General features: G+C 35.3%; 2 protein-coding genes across 2 annotated transcripts; one reads left to right on the forward strand and one right to left on the reverse strand.

The window, feature by feature from the left end:
* The first annotated feature begins 670 nt into the window (after positions 1-670).
* LOC139888381 (uncharacterized) lies at positions 671-1,785 on the forward strand. The gene is made up of 2 exons (XM_071871389.1): positions 671-1,609; positions 1,702-1,785. Exons 1-2 carry the CDS (start codon positions 671-673, stop codon positions 1,783-1,785), a joined length of 1,023 nt encoding a protein of 340 aa, XP_071727490.1.
* Positions 1,786-1,825: 40 nt separating this feature from the next.
* On the reverse strand, positions 1,826-15,647 carry LOC139888382 (phytyl ester synthase 1, chloroplastic-like). Its single transcript, XM_071871390.1, has 11 exons — positions 15,350-15,647; positions 15,135-15,186; positions 14,746-14,801; positions 14,371-14,529; positions 14,178-14,282; positions 3,630-3,733; positions 2,896-3,017; positions 2,700-2,808; positions 2,481-2,611; positions 2,022-2,402; positions 1,826-1,931 (listed from the first exon to the last, which is right to left on the reverse strand). The coding sequence occupies exons 1-11, from the start codon at positions 15,645-15,647 to the stop codon at positions 1,826-1,828; spliced, it is 1,623 nt and encodes a 540-aa protein (XP_071727491.1).
* Between the last annotated feature and the right edge of the window lie 201 nt (positions 15,648-15,848).

Below are 15,848 nucleotides of genomic sequence, written 5' to 3' on the forward strand. Positions count from 1 at the left end.
CGATTTTGCCCAAAAGTCTCCATATTGGGGCACCATATTTTGCTCAAAAACATCCATATTTTGCCAAAAACCTCCATATATTGCCTAAAAAAGTTGTTACGCTTTTAAAAAAGTTTTCACCCCCGGTGAAAAAAAATTCTACTTCCTCCGCTGATAACAACGCTTACTCTATAGCCCCGCCCTTCTTTGAAGTTTCTAGTGTTATCCCGCCTTCGAACATAATGTTAGTGTATATGTTTGTATACATTGTATATTATAGATAGGCTCAACTGTATTATCGGCTCATCAAAGCCCACTAGATGTATTATATATACATGTGTAATGTCATTTGTATATTCAAGGGAAAATCCCACCAAACATGGTATCAGAAGAATTTTCCTGGACCATTACATCCTCTCTCCTATAATATCTCATTCCAATTTATTTACCAAAAATCTCTCCATATCACACGTATCCTACCAAATTTTCTAAATATCACCAATATCTTTGCTTGCTATTCTCACTCAATCATATCAATCAAATCTTCCTTCATCTTTTCTTGACTTGTAAAAATAAAAAAATAAAAAAATAAAAAATAAAAATCACTCTCACCATTCTTCTGCAATAGTAAAATCTTCATAATCACCATCGTTCTTTTGTTTCTTCTTCAATATTATCTATACTTTTCAGCATGACTGGTTCATCTACACCACCATCAACCACCATACCACTTCACAAAGCTTACAGTGTAACAAATATTAAATCTCATATTCCGCTCATCTTGAATCTCGACCATCTCAATTATGATGCTTGGACCGATCTGTTTGAAACTCATTGCATCGGGTTCGATGTCATCGATCATATTGATGACACTTACGATAACCAAACTCGTCCCACCGATCCCGAATGGGTAAAACTCGACTCTATTGTACGGATGTGGATATATAGCACTATTGCTCCTGAAGTGCTAGAAAACATCCATGAGAAGAAAAGTACTGCTCGGGCAACGTGGTTAAATCTTGAGACCCTGTTTCGGACAAACAAAGATTCTACCGCCTTCCAAATCGAACACGATCTCCGCAATATTACTCTCGGTGACATGTCTGTTAAAGACTACTGCACGAAAATAAAGTCTATCTCCGACCTCCTCAAAAATATTGGTGAACCCATTTCTGATAAAAATCTTGTCGCGTACACACTTCAAGGTTTACCTCGTAAATGGAATGGTGTTACTCGTGCCATTCGCCTTCGAGAAAAACAACCAACGTGGATACAAACTCGGGCTATTCTGCTTAGTGAAGAATCGAAAATTGATGATACCCGTTCTTCTATGATTAATTCGTCGTCTCCTAATGTTTTAATTGCATCTTCGGTAAACAATGAAAACCGTGGTAATGGGCGGCGAGTTGATCGTCGTGGTGGTGGCCGTAGAAATGACCGTCGTCAACCACCATTTTTGGGCCAATATGGGTGGGTTTACGTACCTCCACCACCACGTTCATCAAATGGTCATTCATCGTCCTTTGCTCATCCACAGACCGTGAAAAATTTTAATGTTGGTAATGCTTGGGCTCAATCATCTACTGGTGGATTGTTGGGTCATTCCCCCTCAAATAGTGCAAGGCCAAATGCACATCCCACTTACGGTTACAATCAAAATTATCCAATTCAAACAAATAAGAAGCAAGCTGCTTCTTTTCTCACTAGTGACCAACACAGCAGGCCCCATTTGCACTTAATGGATCACCACAACAAACTTTTGGGCCTATTTTTGGAGCTGGGCAGCCCACATCACAATGGACTTAGCCCGCTAAAAATGATCAGCCCACTACTTTACCCTATTTATTTAATACATGTGTGTTCTTACTTCTGATATTTCATCTTCCCCAACAACTACAAATGGTATAATGGTTGCCCCATATTTTACTGACATTCTTAACAATTCTTGTGGACTGCCCTGTCAATCACAAACATAATTTAATTATTAGAATTAAAAAAAAAAAAAAAATTAAAAAAAAGGAAAAAAAAAAAAAAACAAACACTCTTTCAGAAAGAAAAAAAACATGCAACAGACCTTACGATGGAAAATGTCACGTGCACCACCAGGGTAAAGTAAGATGTATGATTTTCTTAATAACAATTTAAGAAGGTTTTTTGCAGATATCGAAATTGCACCGAATAGCTTCATAATATAATCATCTTCAAAGTTGAATGGAACAGTTTCTGGGTGGGTTAAAGCATGCACCACAACTCCCTTTTCTCTCAAAAATTCCAAAGCAAATGAAATAATCTCGAATCCCCGTAACGTGCGATTACTAACGATCAGTACAGGGCCTTCATCTGGGATCCCTTCAAGACCTCTTACTATCTTTCCATCCTCCATTGTTGAAAACATTGTTGCACCCGTAAAAAGTCGGTAACACCTGTGTTGCACCATATCAAATTTGTTATGTAAGACATAATTACATAATTAGTATGATGTAAAAAATAAAAAATGATACCAAGTCTCCATTGGAGTTTTCTTGAACTCTGTAATACTAGGAGGCAAAAAGTCTTCTACATGATCATGTTTCGAGAAACGGCGATATGTGTGGGTAGTTTTGATAGTGGACAACAATTGAACACCACTCTCCTACACCAAAGAAAAGGGCATTATTGTAATATTGTTGTATTGCAGTACTTAAAGAAAAAGGGTTGACGTTACTATTTGTGATAGATACCAATAGGATTGTGTGTCCATTATCCTCAAAGACACGTATTTTGCAGCGTTTAATTATTCTTGAAAGCCTATGAGCCTCATTTATACTTGGTAAGAACATATCCTTGCCACTATTTACACAAAATAACAGACAAGTTTAAGCGCTGTAATTCGTTAATTAACGATCACGATAAATTAGTATGGAGAAAGAATGAAACCTAGCAAGGATTAGTAGTTGAGCTGTAATAGCAAAGAGACGAGAATTAGCATAATCAGCTGCTAATTCAGCTAGTTTTAACCGCCATTCAAGAGTTTCTTTAGGAAAAATATTGAGCATTAGCTGTCAAAATAAATAAAATATTTAAATGATAACGGTCGGTTAACTTAACGTTAAAAACGGTTAACAGGTCGGTTAATTGAACGGTAAAAAAAAGGTGAACGGTCGGACAATTAAACATTACAAAAAATTAAGGAAAGAAAAAAAGAAGGGGAAAAGGGAAGTTAAAAAAAGTAACAGAAATATAATTTAAAAAGGCTTTTATAAAAATAAAAATAAAAAGGTTTACCAAAATACCCCCAAATTTAAGGGTATTATTGGTAATAGATTACCATATATTATTAGGGAGAATTAATAATTTATTTAAACACATGCACACATGAAACGTGTGCAAGGTTGCTAAAATCGCCACCGAGGAAGTACTCGGACGTTGACCAAGTTAAACTTTGACTGCTTTTGACCAAGTTCTAACCGATTTTCCGAGTAATCCCGAATTCTGGCCGAGTTTTAACCAATTTTCTAAGTAATTCCGAATTTTGACCAAGTTTGACCGAGTTTGACCTAGTACTCGCCGAGTTGTAAAACTCGAGAAATCGCCTAGTAATTCCAAGTTCTGCAATAGTTCACGTGTGTGTGTGTGTGTGTGTGTATCAAACAGTTGAAAGTGGTTCTTACATGAAAAAGTGGTAAATCTTCTACACAACGTCGAAACAATTGCAAAAACGATGGTGAATCATTTGGACCATCCATTTCAACAATTTCCATTTTTAAATAATCACCTGAAAACTGAATGAATAAATAAAATATATATAGAATATTGTTGGAAAAATAATCTGATGAGTCAAAAACATTTTGCAGGTTTTTAGAATCTGAAGTTGTAGAGTCTGAAGTTGCAGACTCTGATATTTGGTGAAGTCAACGTTTTGGTTTTCTTGGTAGCTAAGATAAGGAGGATTTTGGAGATATGTTTAAATATTTAGAAGATACGTTTTGATTCTGTCTTATCTCCAGAAGATAAACTTTTGAAGTGATTTAAATATTTGTTAAGTTTAGAGTTTATCTTTTCCTTATTATTAGTGAAGTTGTTTAGGAAACCAAATCTTCAGATTTGATTTTAAAACTGTATAAATAGAGGCTACGGTTTAGCCTTGTAATGCATCTTTTGCACGATTAATATTATCTTTCATATATCTTCATATCGTGTTCTCTCAATTATTGTTCTTATAATTCATATTTATTATTCAATTGAGAGTCTGGTGTTCATAGATCAAATACTGTGAACTAATAACTGGTATCAGAGCGGGAAAGGTGTAAATCCATTCTTGGTAATCTTTTAAAACGATCCATATATTGATCAAGATGTCTACCAGTACCATTCCAACCCCAGTTATGGCTGGAAAAGGTGTGCCAATATTCGATGGCACAGACTTTGCAACATGGAAACTGAAAGTTCTTTGATTTTTGGGTTCCATTCATGAAGATGCTGAGCAAGTTATCACAACATGACCTATTATTCCTGGTGCAATGGTTGATGCTGTTCCTGCCACAGATACTGTTGCTGCACAACCTGCTTACTTTCGTGAAACTCCAAGAGATAGATGGACAGAAGCACAAGCCATTAAATTTAAGCTTGATAGTAAGATAAGAAGTATTATAGGTAACGATGTTACTGTTCCAATTCTAAGAAAGATCAGCCATGCCAAGACTGCTAAAGCTATGTGGGATCTTTTGCTTAATGACTATGAAGGAGTCACAGTTGTTAAGACTCAGAAGAAGAAGAATCTGGTAAGATGTTATGAAAACTTTGCTGCTCAACCTAAAGAATCTTTGAGTGATCTCCATTCAAGATTTCAGGTTCTAATTAATGATCTTGGAAGTGTTGGCGTAGAGAAAACACAACAGGTATTGTGTCAAAAGTTCATTGAATTGCTACCTTCAAATTTTGAATCTGTAATTACCTCTATGGTAATTAGTGAGAAGATAGACAATTATGAGTTGAGTGAACTGTTTGGCATACTGTCAAACTTTGAGGAATCACAATTAAAGAACAGGATCAATGCTAAGAAGATTGTTAAAGATCCAGAAGCTGCATTAGTGGCTACCACAAAGAAGAACAAGCAATTATTCTCTAGTTACTCTAGCAAGGTTGAATCTGAAAGTGATGAAACTTCTGATGATGATAGTGATTCTGATGAAGATGAGGAGATACAAGATTTGGAAGGTCAGGTGGCTCTTTTGACCCAAAGGATTGAGCAGAAAATGTTTGGTTATAAGAAGGGTAAAGGTAAGAGTACTTTTGATCCAAAGAAAGCTAAATGCTTTAAATGTGGCAAGATAGGACACATAGCTGCTGATTGCTGGTCTAAGGGTGAAGGAGGTTCAAATACCAACAAGTCTGTTGACAAAGCAAGAAAGTATAAGCTCAAGTACATGAAGTTAAAGAGTGAGGCAGAAAAGTCAAAGAACAAAGAACGGGAAAAGGCTTTGTACACAGAAGCATGGGAAGATGAAGACTCATCATCTGATGAGGAAGAGGATAAGTGTCTTATGGCTATAATTGATGGTAGTTCTAGCAAGTTTGAGGAAGATCTGAAAGCTATTGAGAAGATGGATAAAGACTCTACTTGTAATAAAGTTTCTGCTTATAAGGTACAAAACTTTGTGAACTATCTTGATAATGAAAAAGTGAGAATGTTTCAGTACTTGTTGCTTGACTTTCAATGGTGTTTAGATGATATTGATAGATTAAGAACACAAATTTTTGATCTTTAAAATACCATCAAAAACAAAGATGCTGAAATTAAAGAATTGAAAAAATGTGAGGCAAAACTTGACACTTATAAAATGGCATACACAGAAGAAACTAAAAGGTTAAATACAGAATTAGGAAGATCAATGAAAAGGTCAAATCACTATGAAACAATTTGTAAATCTTGGTGTGTTTCTTCCAAAAAGAATTCTGATGCTATTGCCAAACAAATTCCAAATGATGTCAAAGCTATACTAGGTGAAAACTACATATTAAATAATAATGTGGAAGTTGATCCTAGTGTATTCAAACCTGACATTTTACCAAACACTTTTGTAAAATTTGATGGTGACAAAAAGATTTTAACTAATGCTTTTGTAAGATCATTAGATCCTGTTGAACCCTCAGAGACTATAATACTTGAAAGCAGGAATCCACTAGAGTCTGAACTTTTGAAACCTTCAGACTCTAACAGTTTAGTCTCTAAAAGTGAAAGTGTATGTTCTGACCTAGAGTCTGACACCCAAGAGTCAAGTACTAAAAGTGATTCTGAATCATCCTCTGATAGTGACACTTGTCCAGATCCGATAAGGTTAACTAAGAGAAGGTCAAAACAAGCTAAGACTATTCAAAAACTCAAAAAGAGAATTTCAAAACTCAATGAAAAATTAAAAAGTCAAGAAAAATTCTCTAAAACATCTTGTTTTCCTGAGAAAATTAAGAAGGTATGGAAACCTAAAGTTTGTGAAAATGTTTTGAAAACAGTTAAGGACAAGTTGATTTGGATTGGGAACAAAGCTTTTGTTTAGAGAGTGAAGAGCACTCCAACTGAACCCACTGAAAATTGGGTTCCCCTTTAAAACTAACCATTCTCTTTTACTTGTGTCTTGTGTAGCAGGGTAATATGTGGTATTTGGACAGTGGTTGCTCAAGACACATGAGTGGATGCAAAGAGCATCTTGTAGGGTTTGTAGAAGAAAAGGGTCCTTCTGTAAGATATGGTGATAATTCAGTTGCAAAGACTATTGGTTATGGTACTGTTGAAGCTGGAAGTGTTTCATTTAAGAAAGTTGCTTTACTTGAAGGGTTGAAGCATAATCTGTTAAGTGTGAGTCAAATTGCTGATGAAGATTGTGAGATCAGATTAAGAAAGAAAGCTGGTATTATTTATGATCCTAAAGGAAGACCAACACTTGTAACCTGGAGATTTCAAAATGTGTATATGCTGGATTTAGATTCTGTTGATGCTGGAATAGAAACATGTTTGTACTCTCAGACTGTTCCTGAACTTAATTGGCTCTGGCACAAAAGGTTATCTCATCTCAATTTCAAAAACATTAATGAGCTTTCCAAAAAGAAGCTTGTAAGAGGTTTGCCTCAACAACTTTTCAAGAAAGATAAACCTTGTTCTGCTTGTATTATGGGTAAACAGACCAAAACAAAGTTTCTCTCAAAAATCCTAGCTACTATTAATGATCCACTTCATATGCTACACATGGATCTGTTTGGTCCAATGAACACTAGTAGTCTGGGTGGGAAAAGATATACTCTGATAATTGTTGATGAGTATTCTAGGTTTACTTGGGTTATTTTCTTAGCTGCAAAAAGTGATGCTCCTGAAGAAATTATCAATTTAATCAAGAGAGAGCAGGTTCAAAAAGGTGTTCTTGTTAAACAATTGAGAAGTGATCATGGTACTGAGTTCAAGAATGTTACATTAATCGAATTTTGTGAAGAGTCTGGAATTGGTCAAAATTTCTCTGCTGTTAGAACTCCACAACAAAATGGAGTTGCTGAAAGAAGAAATAGAACCCTTATTGAAGCAGCCAGAACCATGTTATGTCAATTAAATGTTGTACTAAGGTTCTGGGCAGAAGCAGTTAATACATCATGTTTTACTCAAAACATATCCTTGATTGTGAAGAAACATGGCAAAACTCCCTATGAGTTATACCATAAAAAGGTGCCTACTATTCATTACTTCCATGTATTTGGGTGTAAGTGCTATATTTTAAATCAAAGAGATCAGCTTGAAAAGATGAGGCCAAAATCTGATGAAGGTGTGTTCATGGGATATTCTTCTGTATCTAAAGCTTATAGAGTATATAATCAGAGGAGAATGAAGATTGAAGAATCCATTAATGTTTCTTTTGATGAAAGTTCTATAGAAATGGATCAGTCATCCAGCACTGAGCAATCTGCACTTGGTGAATTGTCAAATTTAATTTCTGGAAACAGTGTTCAGACTCTAGATTCAGAGTCTGAGTCTGATGAACCTAATTTGTCTGGGTTGAAAAATGATTCTGCAGATAATTCTCATACAAAAGAAGTTCCACAAGAAGATGAGTCTGTTGTTATTCAAGAGGGTGATCAGTCATCAAATACCATCTTGGATCCTGCTGTTCCTACTAGAAAATATCTAGAAATATAGTTCCTCCAAAGCATCTTGAGGATTATGTTGTGGATTCTATTGGTTTGCCTAAACCTAGCTCTTCTTCTCAGACACCTGTGTCTGACTTTGCTATTGCAAACTATTGCTTCTTTTCTTGTTTTCTTTCACTAATTGAGCCCAAAGAAGTTTATGAAGCATTGGCTGACAATGATTGGGTTGAGGCTATGACTGAAGAGTTGACAGAATTTGAAAGGAATGATGTATGGGAGTTGGTTCCAAAACCTGCTGGTAAAACTGCTATTGGCACTAAATGGGTTTACAGAAACAAGGTTGATAAAGATGGTATTGTTATTAGAAATAAAGCAAGGTTAGTGGCTCAAGGGTATAGACAAGAAGAAAGAATAGATTATGATGAGACTTTTGCTCCTGTTGCTAGAATTGAAGCTATTAGACTGTTTCTGGCATATGTTGCACACAAAGATTTTAAGGTGTTTCAAATGGATGTGAAGAGTGCTTTTCTGAATGGTAAATTGCAAGAAGAGGTGTATGTGAAACAACCTCCTGGTTTTGTAAGTAAGAAATTTCCTAAGCATGTTTACAGATTGAAGAAAGCATTGTATGGTCTGAAGCAAGATCCCAGAGCCTGGTATGATACCTTGTCAACATTTCTTCTAGAAAAGAATTTTTTTAGAGGAGCCATTGACAAGACTTTATTTATCAAAAAGGACAAATGTGATGTGTTACTTGTTCAAATTTATGTTGATGACATTATTTTTGGGTCTACTAATCCACACTTAAGAAAATGGTTTTCTGACATTATGTCTGAAGAGTATAGAATGAGCAATTTATGTACTTTAAACTATTTTCTTGGGTTGCAAATTAAACAGAGTTCTGAAGACATTTTTATTAACCAAAGTAACTACATTTCTGACATGTTAACTAAATTTGGTTTTAAAAATTGTTCTACTTTGAGAACTCCAATGAGTGTTTCTGAAAAGCTTGATAAAGATGAATCTGGAAAACTCACTTATCAATCAACCTATAGAGGTATGATTGGATCTTTGCTATACTTAACTGCTAGTAGACCTGATATAATGTTTGCTACATGCCTTTGTGCACGTTACCAATCAGATCCTAGGGAGTCTCATTATAAAGTTGTGAAAAGAATTTTTAGGTACTTAAAAGGTACCCCTAACCTGAGTCTTTGGTATTCTAAAGACTCAGGGTTTGATCTAATTGGTTACACAGATGCAGACTATGCAGGTTGCAAATTAGACAGAAAGAGCACTTCTGGTGGATGTCAATTGCTAGGTGGAAAATTGGTCAGCTGGACTAGCAAAAAGCAGAATTCTGTGGCCACTTCCACAGCAGAAGCTGAATATGTTGCTGCAGGAAGTTGTTGTGCTTAATTACTTTGGATGCAACATCAACTTTTGGATTTTGGGTTAACATTAACCAAAACTCCAATAATGTGTGATAATGAAAGTGCAATTGCTATTACTGAGAATCCAGTGTTTCACTCCAGAACCAAGCATATAGAGATCAGATATCATTTTATAAGAGATTGTGTTGAGAAGGGCAAAGTGGTCTTGAAGCATATTATATACCTATATCTAAAAGATAAAGTCGAAATGAATAGTACTATTCATTTTTCTACTTTTCGCAAACTTAACCCCTTAACTTTCATTAAAATACAAATCGTACCCCCACTTTATACGTATATTTTTCCCTAAATTTCACAAGCTTAACCCCCTAACTTTTATTAAAATACAAATCGAACCCCCACTTTACTAACTTTTTTTTTTACTAATATTCAATTTTCACAAACTTAACCCCCTAACTTTTATTAAAATACAAATCGAACCCCCACTTTATACGTAAAGTTTTTTCAAATTTCACAAACTTAACCCACTAACTTTTATTAAAATACAAATCGAACCCCCACTTTACTAACTTTTTTTTTTAAATAAAACCCGAACGCTAAAAGAAGCAACTTTTACAAAAGGAACAACCCTTCAATGTTATGTCGAAAAAAATTCTTTTTTACAAAATAGATCAAGACTTTTTTTTTTAACTCGCATTCAAAACGGAGCCCCCGGCGCGAAGCGAGGGCTCCACAACTAGTTGGTACTAAAGATCAACTAGCAGATATTTTTGCTAAAGCACTTCCTGAATAAAGGCACTTTTATCTTCTTAAACAACTTGGGATGTTAAATCCATCTGTTGAAATGTTGTCAAGTGAAGATACTCTTTAAATTGTTGTTGTAAAAAAAAAAAAAAAAAAAAAAAGTTTAGAGTCTGGATTACGTTATTTTCAGAGTCTGGGTAACAACAAATTATTCAGGGTCTGGAAAGATTTTCTCTCCTGGTGTATTTTTGGTGTATATTTGTTTCCTTATTTTTTTTTTCCTTAAATTTTTTCTTTTCTTTAGTAAAAAGAGTTATTTTACAAAGGGGTATACGGTAATTTCTTTTGAGGGTTAAAAGTAACTTTTTGAAATTTTGTCAGGATATAAAAATCCCTCCTCCTCTTCAAATCGATTTTTATTCAAACCCTAATCCCTCTTTCGATCATCATCTTCAAAATTCCCTCAGTTTTTCAGAGTTTTCTTATTCACGAAGCTAAATGGCAAGATCAAAGTACATTCCATTCGTTCTAGTTCCTACTGCTAACATGGTTCGTGCTACAGAGATCAAAGGGAACAAGGATGTTATGGTTTCAGCTAATAACAGAGTTGCATGTGATTCGATTCCAGAGAATTTTGCTAACGAAGGCTATGAAGAGTTGATTCAGTTTATGCACAATCATCCTCTAAAGGATGCTTTCTTTAAAACGACAACTATGTTTCCAGAGTTGCATGCAGAATTTTGGTATACTTGTGTTGGAAACAGGGAGGCACGAACAATCACTGGCACATATCGCAATGGTAACAATACTTTAGTTCTTACTGAGAATCATTTACGATTAGCTTTGAATCTACCTATGCGTGATGATTTTGTTAGAACAGTTTCCAAGTCTGCTGCAAGGTTGTGTTTTAATTTAGTTGGTCAACCTTTGACTGACTCATCTGTTAAGACTAGTATGTTTACACCAAGGTGGATGTTTGTGTTATCAAATGTTATTAGAAGCTTGAGTTTTAAATGTGGGAGCTTGACAGAGATCAATGATTTTGAAGCTTATTTGTTTCATGCCATAGTGACAGGAAGAAACATTGATTTTTCTCGCTTGTATTTTAATGAGTTGTTGGTTCTTACTGAGAAAACACCAAGGGATCATAATGTTCCTTTTATAAGGCTTTTGAGTCTAATGATTGAACAAGCTATGCATCCAGATTTGTATGATGGTCTAAAGGTGTTAAGAGTGTATGAGTATACAGCTTTTCCTGAATGCAGTTCAAGAATGTTTCATAGCCATATCAACAATGATAATGAAGTTGCTCTCACTCCAGCAATGATGCAATGGGTCAACATTGGTCAAGCTGATCAACCTATAGCTCCTGAGCAATCAGGATCTGCAGGGGCATCTCCTTCAGGGTCTGAGCAATCAGGGTCTGTAGGAGATCACAACAATGATCAACCAATCATAGAGTCTGAGCACTCAGATTCTACCCCCCCAGTCACTCCACCCCATGTTGTTCAACAATTTGAGCAGCCTGAAGGTATGAATGAGGAACACCAACTTATTTCAAACCCACCTTCTCCCACTGCTAATGAACAAGATCTCCAAACAACCAACCAACCTTGTGAGCTCACCAGCTCATATTGAGAATGTCTCCAAACTTGAAAACCTAGTTGATTTAGCACTCATGGATTCACATCAACAATCCATTAGGCAAGGTGCTACTAGTACAACTCCATCACCTCTGCTAGAGGTTGGTGAGGGGAGTACTTTGACCTAACCTAAACCTGTTAGGTTAGTGAGCTTGGATTCCCATATTACAGTTGCTGAGAAAACCCCCTCAGTTAACTTAACTACAGAAGTCCCAATCCTGGACTCAAGCAACCAAATTCAGAACCCAGTTACAATGGCTAAGCCTACAATTACCCCAGACACAAGTCTGCCACTTCTCCCTCCAGATGTTCCATCCTTACACTTACTTGCACAGGCTGCCAATGTTTCATCTATGTCACAGGATGAAATACAGGTCTCAAACCCTTCTATGTCCAGGGATCGCCCTACTTATCAACAGGAAGGTTGTGAGGACATGCAAACCTTACCCCTAACCATTGGTAACTCTTCCCAGACTGAGGCATCAGTCAATGTGGTTGGTCTGAACCAGGCTTTGACTACTTTGGCTAAGAAGTTTGATGACAAGCTTTTGGGTGTGCAGTCTCAATTTGATAAAATTAATCTCCACTTGAATAATAATTTTGTTTCTAAGCATGAGTTGATGGAGGTCAGGAGGATGGTAGGGGATATACAGGGTTTGGGTGGTTCTAGTGATGCAGTGGGTGTAGGAGATATTAGTGATAGATTGAATGCTTTAGAAAAGAAGTTGGAAGGTGTTGATGAAATCAAGCAATGTTTTACAGGTTTTGCTTCTGATGTTAAGTCACTCCAAGAACAACAAGCTGAGATTTGGAAGTTTTTGTCTACTCTCTCTGTGGATGATGTCAAAAAGGGGGAGAAAAGGAAAAGGTTAGATGGTGAAAGCATTGATGGGGAGTCATCAAAGAGAGCACAGGTTGAGGGGGAGCAACAGATTCAGGGAGAGGATGCTGATAGAGTTGAAACTCAAGTGATTATTGGTGATGATACTCAAATGGTTGATACTCAGGTGGTTGCTAGTCATATTCAAACAGGTGGTGTTAGTAATTATCAGGAGAATGCTATTGTTGTTGCTGCTATGCAAGATAAATTAAGGGCCCAGATGAACAAAAGATTTAAATTCAGAAGGTATGAAGGTGATGTGGTCAAGGTTGAAATTGATAAATCAGAGCTTGAAGGTGTAACTTTGTTGTTAACTATGACACACTTATCTGATAGGAGGTTAAGAGTTAAGTTGAACCAAATTGTTCGTTTAGGGTTCTGTGAATGGAAATGGTTAGCTGTGTGTATCCAAGAGTGTGTAGATGATCAAGCTATAGTGCAAGAAGTGTTGAAGAGGGTATCTAGTTTGGTACAATTAGTATTTGAAGAAGGGTTTATAAGTTTCAAGGATTATGAGATATTTTGTGGGATGTTTGATCAAGAGATGAAGGAGAGGAGAGTTAAGGGTCATGTAGAAAGGTATGCTGTTCCAGAGCATTTAGAATTTGTTGATGAAAGGTATATTGACTATTTAGATGCCTTAATTTTCAAAACAAATGGAAATCAAAGGATGATGATGAGAGTTGATCAGTTTGAAGGAGTTGGTATTGAGCTGTTGATTGGTTTGTTGACTAGATGTGTGACAGAGCAGACTTATCCTTTCAGAGTTAAATTGGTGAATCACTTGTATAGTAAGCTTTCCATGTTGAAGAAAATTAAGTTTATGAAGAGCAAGTGCAGGTTGATTGAAAGAGAGTTTGCAGAATTGAACAAGTAGATGAACAGGTGGTTTTGACATCATCAGATAGGGGGAGATTGTTGGAAAAATAATCTGATGAGTCAAAAACATTTTGCAGGTTTTTAGAATCTGAAGTTGTAGAGTCTGAAGTTGCAGATTCTGATATTTGGTGAAGTCAACATTTTGGTTTTCTTGGTGGCTAAGATAAGGAGGATTTTGGAGATATGTTTAAATATTTAGAAGATACGTTTTGATTCTGTCTTATCTCCAGAAGATAAACTTTTGAAGTGATTTGAATATTTGTTAAGTTTAGAGTTTATCTTTTTCTTATTATTAGTGAAGTTGTTTAGGAAACCAAATCTTCATATTTGATTTTAAAACTGTATAAATAGAGGCTACGGTCTAGCCTTGTAATGCATCTTTTGCACGATTAATATTATCTTTCATATATCTTCATATCGTGTTCTCTCAATTATTGTTCTTATAATTCATATTTATTATTCAATTGAGAGTCTGGTGTTCATAGATCAAATACTGTGAACTAATAAATATGTTACATATATTCTAGCAAATGGTTACTTTAACCTACATACCCATTAAATTGGTCATGAGAAAACGTTTAATTCCATAAAGTTCATTGGGCCGAAGGTTCACTATCCCGTTTATAGCGTGCAAATACGACCTCTGATATGAAGTAGCTGAAAACGATACATATAGTTCGTATATAAACATGGTCAAACTTAAAAGAAATTAAAATAGCAACCAAAGAAAAGAAAAAAAGTCAACCTGGGTTTGCTAGTACAAGTATCAAGTCAATTGTAGGATTTCGAGCAGCGACTGAAAGTGCTAAAGCCCCACCAAAAGATTCTCCAAGTATATAAATTGGCTTATTTGGAGATAAAGTGTGCTCAATCCTCACAGTTTCTTCCACAAATTCAATCAAGCCTTCATACAAATTAGGTTGTTTATGAAAATACATTACACTAAAGTTTGCTAAATTTGCATCTTTAAAAAAAGAGAATTGGTGTCTGACATCAATCTATATTCGATGGTGTAAAATTGATTATTCAGTGCAGAAGGCTGGCTACAAATTTACATGTTGAAGAAAGGATCAAACAAAACCAGAGTAAAAAGATAAACACAAGTGAAGACATCAACAACCTTTTAATGGTGTTCGATCCCACACGGGAATATGTAAACATTGAACATGAAAGACCCTGTCATTAAAATTAAAAATAAGGATCAATAAGAATGTATGCATTTAAAAGATAATATTTGAAACATATTATTAAACTAGTGTGAATCAATCAAATTTTTTAATGTAATTTACACATTGTGTATACGGATAAGTTTTTAGGGGACATTGTATAGTAGCTCATTTTTCTGAAATCTCTGCAATTTTCATGGATGTTTGGCGACACGAACATACATTCGTTATTAAATAATTTATATAACCCTATTAGAAATAAGTCATATAACACAATATTTAATTTAATTTAATTTAATACTCAAACAGCTGATATATGAGCAATTGCAAATTTAAAACTCACTTTCCAAGAGCTTTTTCATGGACAACAAGGCCAGCACCGGTCCCATCTATTCCTACACAAAGTGTCACTCCATATAAGAACATAGCAAAAGACCGTTTAGGAATAACAATGAAAAAAATATATAAGCATAAATACTGATACATAATTAATATTCATCATGAATTAATTTGTGTAATGATGAATACATTATTATGTACCAATCAAACACCATTTACCAGGTAAATATAAGAGAACTGGTGAATCAGATAATGGTTTGCCACATGAAACAGGGCAAAACCACCTAGGGGGCCCACCATCACTTTTTATTAAATCCATGGATAGACTAATGCCATCCCTCTGTGTTTGTGACCCATAACCATCATCCCACAAAGGTTTCAACTCATTTTTTATATTCATTTTTCCACCACCTTTAAAACAACCTTTATTGATTTTAACTGAACGCAACCTATGGTTCATGTTAAGAGCAAAAAGGTTTGACAATGGAAAACTTGAATTGCTTGTAATTATGGGCATTGTAGACAACTTCCACAAACAATAATCAAATTCAAAATCAAGATTCTTCTTTATGCATGAAGATTTCAGACAAGTTTATATGTGTATACGTTTTTAACTAATTAACTAATAAGAAACCCAAAAGGAGAGTGTAAGTAACGTATACAAATGAACTAGGGAACATAATGAAACGTGGGTTTTGTGTATCATTCAATATGTATG

This window comes from Rutidosis leptorrhynchoides, chromosome 2 (genome assembly GCF_046630445.1).
Source record: "Rutidosis leptorrhynchoides isolate AG116_Rl617_1_P2 chromosome 2, CSIRO_AGI_Rlap_v1, whole genome shotgun sequence".
NCBI lineage: Eukaryota > Viridiplantae > Streptophyta > Magnoliopsida > Asterales > Asteraceae > Rutidosis > Rutidosis leptorrhynchoides.

What these genes read in the sequence shown, in the direction of transcription:
- LOC139888381 (XM_071871389.1), top strand. Translation starts at nt 671, where the DNA reads ATGACTGGTTCATCTACACCACCATCAACCACCATACCACTTCACAAA. An exon ending in CAAATAGTGCAAGGCCAAAT is followed by an intron (nt 1,610 to 1,701) that starts GCACATCCCACT and finishes CCAACACAGCAG; the next exon opens with GCCCCATTTGCACTTAATGG.
- LOC139888382 (XM_071871390.1), bottom strand. Translation starts at nt 15,647, where the DNA reads ATGCCCATAATTACAAGCAATTCAAGTTTTCCATTGTCAAACCTTTTT. An exon ending in CATGAAAAAGCTCTTGGAAA is followed by an intron (nt 14,802 to 15,134) that starts GTGAGTTTTAAA and finishes TTTTAATGACAG; the next exon opens with GGTCTTTCATGTTCAATGTT. An exon ending in GGATCGAACACCATTAAAAG is followed by an intron (nt 14,530 to 14,745) that starts GTTGTTGATGTC and finishes ATTTGTATGAAG; the next exon opens with GCTTGATTGAATTTGTGGAA.